This window comes from Muntiacus reevesi, chromosome 18 (assembly GCF_963930625.1).
Source record: "Muntiacus reevesi chromosome 18, mMunRee1.1, whole genome shotgun sequence".
NCBI lineage: Eukaryota > Metazoa > Chordata > Mammalia > Artiodactyla > Cervidae > Muntiacus > Muntiacus reevesi.
The window spans coordinates 24,520,631-24,528,632 of record NC_089266.1 but is presented as its reverse complement, the minus strand read 5'-3'; the positions used below and the strand labels follow the sequence as shown (position 1 = coordinate 24,528,632).

Here is an 8,002-nt window from a genome sequence, read left to right as displayed (position 1 = left end):
GGTCTGGCAAATGGAGAACAGGTGCTTTTCCATAACTGTGATTCATTCGCCCCGTGCCCAGCTTTTTCCGCTAGCGAGTCTGGGGAGCTCCCTCGACTTTCCCAAGCGTCCAAACGCTACTTAGAAGAATTTGCATCGAATTTCTGTTTTCCCACTTGGGTCCCATGGAAAAAGCAGATCTTCACGCTGTTTGGTTCCGGATCTGCTGGGCTGTCGCCCTCAGAGAGCTGGGGTGGAAAAGGAGGGGGCCGGCTGGGCGCCGGCATTGATCTTTAAAAAATCATTTTGAAATCGCCATAATGTGAAGAAATATGGCGCTTTGCCCTCGTATTTCACACGTAATGACACGAGATGGCTTCATTTGGAAAGAAAAGCGGGCGGGAGTGTGTCTGTGCGTGTGTGGAGGTGATCCGCAGCCTTCTGCATGGCAGAAGGGTGCATGGCCAAAAAGATAAAACCGCAAATTAGAATGGTCCCGCTTTTGTTAAAACGACAGGACTGGGACAGCCTGTCTTACAAGGGTCCAGGGTCGGAGACTGCTAAGAAAATCGGCCCCAGCCTGCCTGAAACCCGACCGGAGAGAAGCGGGTCTGTCCAGGGGCCGCCCCTCCCTGAGCGCCCACACCACCAGAAGCAACAGCTCCGAGGACAGAAGCCGGAGGAGCGACGGCTGGAGATGGGCCAGGAAGCCGGCCGGGGGCCCCCGGGGGAGCCCCGGCGCAGGGCCGCGGAGTAGATACCAATCAAGTGGGCTCGTTGGGAGCTCCTTGCAAGGATCTGCAGGAGGAAAAGCGGCGGGAGGGCGGGAGACTGACCCCGCAGGTTCCCAGTCTATGCTGGTGCCCAACACAGCGTGTTTGGAAATCCTTCGGAGCGGGCAATGCCGGGGAAGAGCGGTCAGGAGAGGCGGAAACTCGCAGGACTCACCTCCTTCCCCCACTGGGTGGAAGGGGAGATAACTCTGGACCCCTTCTCACAGCTCTGCTCTGCTGACGCCTTAGGGAACTTCCCTTAACCCTTTCTCTCGTTCGGCTACCCCTGGGCAATGTTAAGGGTCTGTTATTCAGTGGGGAAAAGGAGAAACAGCTGTGCACCTCTGACCAAGGCCAGAGAGAGGCCCAAGAAATTTAAAGGAGCTTTGACTCGTTGTACTAGACTCTTTAGGAGGCTCAACTTTCCAGGGCCTGCCTAATGAATCGCTTTAACTTCATACGGGCTCTAATTTCAAGACAGCTAGATTTTAGGACAGGATCTTTGGACACTCAGGCCCTTTTATTCCCTTCTCTCCTCCCTCAGCTACTGAGGGGTCAGGAGCAAGTCCCAGGCCTACAAACCTCCCAAACTAGATACAGAGTCCCCTCCTATAAAATCCCAACTAATGCCCCATCCCCTTTCCTTCATCTCCAGTGGCTTGCTCCCGCGCTATTGTTTAATAAACATATTGCGTCAAGGGACTGAGAAAAGGAAACGAGGGCCGGCGGGGTGGAGTGGAGGTGTGTTTGTGAAGGGGCCGGGACCACCTCCTCTTTCTTTAATTACGCCCCGGGCCGCTCCCCTGGCAGGGGCTCTCTCCCTCCCTGTGTCCGGCGCTCCCTCTCGGACCCGCCTGGGGAGAGGGCTCCACAGCCAGCGTCCCTCCCGAGGCAGCCCGCTGCTTTCCCTCCGCCTCTCCTCCGCCCCCGCCGCCCCACGTCGAGAACTGCCCCCCTTCCTGCAAAAGCGGGGGTGGGGGCGTGGGGGGCGGGCGGCTGGCAGCTTGGGCTGAGGTTGCGTGGCCGCCGGAGCCCTGACGTGGTAGCACATTGCATCAGCATAAAACAATCCATCCTCGATATGGAATGCGGTGCGGACGTTTGACAGCGAGAGCGCAGCCCCCTCGCCCGATTGATTTATGTCGGAGCTGACGCTTTATCAGGCAGTCGGAAAAACTTTGACCAATCATTTCGCAAGGAGCGCTGAGCCGGGCTGCTCCACTGTACTTTGTTGGCTGAGAAGTTGAGCAGGGGGTGGGGGTGGGAGGGTGGGGGGTTGGGGGGGGTCGCGTCCGAAAGCCCTCACACCGGTCCGGGTGCCACCTCTCCCGGCTTGAGCGCCGCGCGCGAGCGATTCCCTTCCCCCTGCGAGCGCCCGGATAATGTCTGAGAATGTCCATTTCTGGGACGCTTAGCAGCTATTATGTCGACTCGATCATAAGTCACGAGAGTGAGGACGCGCCTCCAGCCAAGTTTCCTTCCGGCCAGTACGCGAGCCCCCGGCAGCCGGGCCACGCGGAGCACCTGGAGTTCCCCTCGTGCAGCTTCCAGCCCAAAGCGCCGGTGTTCGGCGCATCCTGGGCGCCGCTGAGCCCGCACGCGTCCGGAAGCCTGCCGTCCGTCTACCACCCCTACATCCAGCCCCAGGGCGTCCCGCCGGCCGAGAGCAGGTACCTCCGCACCTGGCTGGAGCCGGCGCCGCGCGGCGAAGCTGCTCCGGGGCAGGGCCAGGCGGCTGTGAAGGCGGAGCCGCTGCTGGGCGCGCCTGGGGAGCTCCTGAAGCAGGGCACGCCCGAGTACAGTTTGGAAACTTCGGCGGGCAGGGAGGCCGTCCTGTCTAATCAAAGGCCCGGCTACGGGGACAATAAAATTTGCGAAGGAAGCGAGGACAAAGAGAGGCCGGATCAAAGTAAGTTATAAAAAGTGAGGAAATACCCAGGCCGAAGGCCAGGCGAGGGGGAGGGGAGGGGAGAGGCAATAAACTGCGGACAATGTGAAGGGAAACCGCGGCGATGGCCGGAGAGCAGGCGAGGGCGGAGGGAAGACGGAGGAAGGAAGGGAGGCAGCCGGGTGCCCCAGAAAGGGAGGCTGAGGCCGCCGGAGGCGCGCCGTCCCACTCTGTCAAGTCCAGCGGGAACCCGGGGCGCTGGGACCAGCTCGCCGCTCTCTCGGCCTCCCTTCCCCCACGCCCCCGGAGGCCTGGGCCGAAAGCCTGGGAAGAGACCGACGACCGCCGGCTGGGAGAGGAGCTGGCGGGGCCGGGGAGGCAGCCGGCGAGGCCGAGAGCCGAGCGGGCCAGGGCGGGAGCGCGCCGGGAAGCCGGGCCCTGTACGGCTGGCAGGGCTCCCCGCGCCACGCGCACACCGTAAAAGCCGGCCAAGGGGAAGTGGGAGGGGGCTCATTAGGATTTTATTTGCGATGCAACAGCTTGGCGGAGGATTGTTCCTAGCAGATCTCGCTCAGTAGCCGCTCAGGGTCCGCAGCCGGCGCCGGGAGGGGCGGGGGAAGCCCAGGACCCAGAGACTGAGCCCCCTCCCGGGATGCGCCGGCCCCTCCCCAGGAGCCTTCCCTCCGGTCGCCCCCTCCCCTCCTTTGGCATCCTCGCCCGGGTTGCCGCTTCCTTTCCTGAGGTTCCCGCTGCTCTCCGCAGGGCTCCCTAGCCCAGCCGGAGCTGTCCGCCTCGCGGGGAGTCGAGGAATCGCTTCCGAACTTCAGGGCCGACCCGCGGCGTGGAGAGAGATCCCGAAAGGACCCTGGGGAGAGGAAGGGTGGGGGGAAGAGAGGCTTGCGGAGAGGCGGAGAACTTTATCTTCGGAAGGTAGTTTCTCACCGTCTCCCACCCCTCCAAATGCACCCCCTCCAGGAACCCCAGTCTGACTAATTTCCAGGAGGTGCTGCTCCCTAAGGGGATCAGAAAGAGTCTCGGATTTTTCGTTTTTTAAGGCTGAGAAGGGCAAGTTTGTCGGAGCTCTTAGGCCCCAAACAATAACCTGCAGGCTGGTGGGGACAAGTCCTCACCCCTTACTCTTTTTCAAGAGTGAGGGTCAGATTTTTTAAGTCTCTGCTTGCCCTGCCGCATTTCCCACTATTAGAGTGGCCCATGGGTCCTTTGGGGGTGTATTGCCTGTTGGAGGAAAGAGAGCTGCCCTACTCCCTCAGGTCACTTCTCCCAACCTGCCAGGTGGGATCACAAGAGCTGACATTTTGGTAACACACGGCTCTTCCCAAAGCCTCCCTGCTCACATCCAAGCAGACCCCCCCCCCCCACTCCAGGCCCCCAAACTCTGCCTGGAAAGTCCATTATTGCAAGGCAGCAGTTTGGCTAGGATCAATTATTAACAGTTTTTTTTTTTCCTCTTTCATATTTAATGTGGCTGCGGGTCCCATCCCAGGCAATCACATTAAGGAAATAGCACTGCAAGTTGGTAAGACAGGGTACTTAGTGTAGGATGAACCAGATTAGTATAACTTTAAAAAAATATTCAGTGCTTTTCATTTGGGGTGAAGGAATCTAGCAGAGGGTGGCTGCTATTTTTAATTAAACTCTGCTTTATTTGGCAACTTTTCTGAGTTCAGGGGTAAGGAGAAGAGAAGCCTGTATATATTTTTGTTTCCTGTTTATCCCCCACTTCCCCTCAATCACCCCTTTCTCTGTCCCCTCTCACCGGGTGGAGCCAGTTGGATTTAGGTGTGCTGTGATGGACTTCTGTTACCCTCACATGATCCATGGCTCTCCACCTTGGGACTGGAGCAATCTTGCTTCCCAATTTCCCTGAACTTGCTTTAACCAAACTGCGAGATGAGCAGGAGCGGAAACGAGACTATTGCAATCATAAGTTATCTGTGAGCCCCCAGCGCTCTCTTGTCCACAGACTGGAGGTGATAAATGGTTGTAATTGGGTTGGATGTGAATTGGAGTGTGCTGAATGTTTGCGTCTCAAAATGCAAACCATATTTGTGGTGTGTGGTGTTGAGGGGGGTGGGTGGTGAGATATCACATAGACACATATGCCTGCTGCCATGTGGCCAAGAGACCCAAGCTTGTGATCAAGACAGGAGGGAGCACTCAACTGGACTGGAGGGCCAGGAGCTCCCTCAGTTTGGCTGAGCAGAAGCCACTCTCCTCTCCGCCAGCTCGGACTTCCTCTTACCTCTCAGACTTAGAGCCAGTACTCTTGTCAGCTAGCCACCTCGTTAGTCTTGTAGAGCTGGTGGGGGAGGGGGCGTTAGCCAGGCTGGGCTCTGACCTGAATCCTAACCAGTTCTGACCCAAGCCGAGAAAGAGACTCAGAGGGGGCCTGGGGCAGGCAAAGCTTTGGAAGTTGTGGGATGCCTGGCACAGGTTTGGCTTTATCCTGTCCAAAACTCTCTCACCTGGAGGTATCTATAGCAACTACTGGCCCATCTCTGAGACCCTTTCTGGGAGCTGAAGGCCCAGGTGGCCCTTTCTCTAATAAAAATGGGGAGTGGAGACCAAAGGGGCACCCTCTTGGAAGGAGAACACAGGGGCCCTTCACCCCCTTTCTTTTCTTTGATTCTATCGCTGCTTCTCTTTCAGCCAACCCCTCCGCCAACTGGCTGCACGCTCGCTCTTCCCGGAAAAAGCGCTGTCCCTACACCAAATACCAGACGCTGGAGCTAGAGAAGGAGTTTCTGTTCAATATGTACCTCACCAGGGACCGTAGGCACGAAGTGGCCAGACTCCTCAATCTGAGTGAGAGACAAGTCAAAATCTGGTTTCAGAACCGGCGGATGAAAATGAAGAAAATGAATAAGGAACAGGGCAAAGAGTAAAGATTCCCCTGCCCACCCCACCCCTTCTCCATCTCACACTTATTTATAAGTGATGGCTGCAGAGCCAGTGCTGTCTGGGATGTTTTCAAGTGAATGGGGAAGGGGATCTTTCTCTTCAAAGTCCTTTTCTGTATCTAGAGGCTCTCTCCTTTCCTTTGCCCTCACCTGTCCTTCTCTTCTCCCTGGGTCTCAGGAGGAGTTTTTATTGATTTAGAAGGTAGATGTAGTTGATTCCTAAGAAGGTGATGGGCCACAAGGAAAGGCAACCCCTAATAGAGTCCCTAAGAACCCTCCTAATTTTTCTGGTCAACCCCAGTTCCTCACTTCCAACCTGCCTGTTCCTTCCCACACAACTATCCCAAAGTCACCCGGGGACACTCCAACTGCACACAGCCCAACAGATGCCCGCCTGCATGAAGCCTGGAGCTCACAGTAACAATGGGAAAAGCCCACAGTCAACACTCAGAGTGACACCCCAAGTGCTATCACACCCCACATCTGGCAGAATAGCCCCTCGACTGTCAGGAAAGTCCAGGATCTACCCCTAAAGCAATACACACCAAGAAGATGTCTTGAGACACATTCCTGAATGAGGCGCTGTTCAAGGGGCCCAGCATCACAACACCACCCCCATGGAATCCTTAACTATGCCCAGGCATGGACTCAAGGCCAAATGGGATAAACTCAGTTCCCCAGCTGGTGGGCTACAAAGGGCAAGGAAAGGCAGCGGTGGTCTTACGAGAGTCTCTTAGGTTTTATGAAAGTAGTCCACATACACACGTTTTGCTGCAGGAAATGTTTAATTCTGCATGTTGTTTTCCTATCCTTCCAACAAAAGGAGGTCAGATCGTGGGTCATAAGCCTTGACAGTGTCATCCTCCCGTTCATCTGTGCCCTGCTTGACAGAGACTGTGGCTTCTCTTGCTTGACATCGGCCCTGCTGCATTCTTCTGCATCCTCCCCAGCTCTGAAATCAACTCTGTTCGGCCAGTCCACCTTGCACCAGCGAGTCAAGTCGCCCTTGTAGAAACCCCCCTTCCACCCTGCATCCTCTGCTAGCTCTCCTCCTCCTTGGGCGGGAAAGCCAGGTCAGGAGAACCCGATGGAGAATTTATTGTGCATCGATTCCCGGGCTCCTCTCCAGAGCAAGTCGTGGATGACAGGGAGGAGCAAAAACTCTGGGCTCGCGGGAGCTTGACTTACTCCTCCAGTCCTGCCCAGTCCGACCCCTGCGGAGGAGCCTCGGGCTTGGCAGCTGCCGCTTCAGCGCAGAAGCGCAGAGACCCGCCTGGATGGCGACCTGCGCGCACACGCTTCTGGGGAGCAGTCCCGCTTGCTAAGGAAAGAGGCCGAAATCGCACCTAAGCATTAGACTAGGGCTTCCTCTCTGCTTCCTTCCTCCCCCTGCTCCCCCACCTTTCCACCCCCCACCCCAATTCATAGACTCTGGCTCCTGCTTCTCCCGACCCTGCAAGGGGACATTCCAGTAGAACGTTTTTTGCTTCGTCGGTGGCAGTCGTGAAATTGTGCTGTGTCTTGTGATTTCTTTGGGGGTGATTGTCTCGCCTGTTTTCAGTTGTCACTTACAAGGGAGGGTTGTGGGTGGGAGTGGGGAGGGTGAGGGGCTTAGAGCTCTGATTGTTTTGGAAGAAAAAAAAACCCAGAAAAAGAACAAAAAATATATATCACTCTAGACAATAAGCCTCTCGTGTGTCATTCTGTGTGGGCTCTCCTCACCTGGCCAGAAGTAGAGGTGCTAGTTTCAAGAGGGTGGCTTGGAAAAAAAAGAGAAAGTCCTGTGCCCAAGAGATTTCTCCTTAGACCTTGTAGGGTAAGCTTCCTGCAGGAGCTGAGGGCTGGTCTGGACCCGAGACCTCTGCTTAAACTGAGAAGAACCTTCCAACAGGAGGGCTGGGAGACTGAAGGGGAAGAAAAGGAAAGAAAGATTAGAGATGGGGACTGGGTCTGCAGGAAGCAATGAGACCTTCCTCTTAAGTTACACTTGAGACTTCCCCACCACCTCCAGAGCCAGAGGAAAGGCAAGGTTGCCCTGTCACACCTGGAAGCAGGTCCTCTCTCAGCTGGCTGAGAAAGGCACCTTGGTTTGGCCACTTGAAAATGTCACGCAAGTGAAGAGAGCAGTAACTTCTTTCTGCTATTCCCTGCAGCGGAGGGACAGGATGCAAACAGAGGCCTCTGCAAGGCCAGGCTGCTTCCACCCTTCAAAAAGAGTGAACCCCAGGTTTCCAATCCCCACCTGGAGTCTGAGGCTCCAATCTGAGTCTCGGGGTAGCAGCCTTGGTGTAACGCGGGTGGAGTTTGGTGGGAGTGGGGCCTGGGGAGGCAGCTCCTACAGGCTGGGAGAGACGGTTGTGTGTCGAACAGAAATGGTTGAGGCGGGGCAGGGGGTGGGAATCCCTTCCCCATCGGACCCCAAAACTAAATTCGGTTTCAAA

General features: G+C 56.4%; 2 protein-coding genes across 2 annotated transcripts in view; both read left to right on the top strand.

The window, feature by feature from the left end:
• The first annotated feature begins 2,050 nt into the window (after window positions 1–2,050).
• HOXB9 (homeobox B9) lies at window positions 2,051–7,121 on the top strand. Its single transcript, XM_065909805.1, has 2 exons — window positions 2,051–2,661; window positions 5,311–7,121. Exons 1-2 carry the CDS (start codon window positions 2,145–2,147, stop codon window positions 5,544–5,546), a joined length of 753 nt encoding a protein of 250 aa, XP_065765877.1. The 5' UTR covers window positions 2,051–2,144; the 3' UTR covers window positions 5,547–7,121.
• Window positions 2,564–8,002, top strand: part of HOXB8 (homeobox B8) — a 12,955-nt gene continuing 7,516 nt past the window's right edge. The window contains exon 1 of the mRNA XM_065909801.1: window positions 2,564–2,661. The gene's annotated coding sequence lies outside the window, so the exon portion shown is untranslated. The remainder of the gene's footprint in view (window positions 2,662–8,002) is intronic.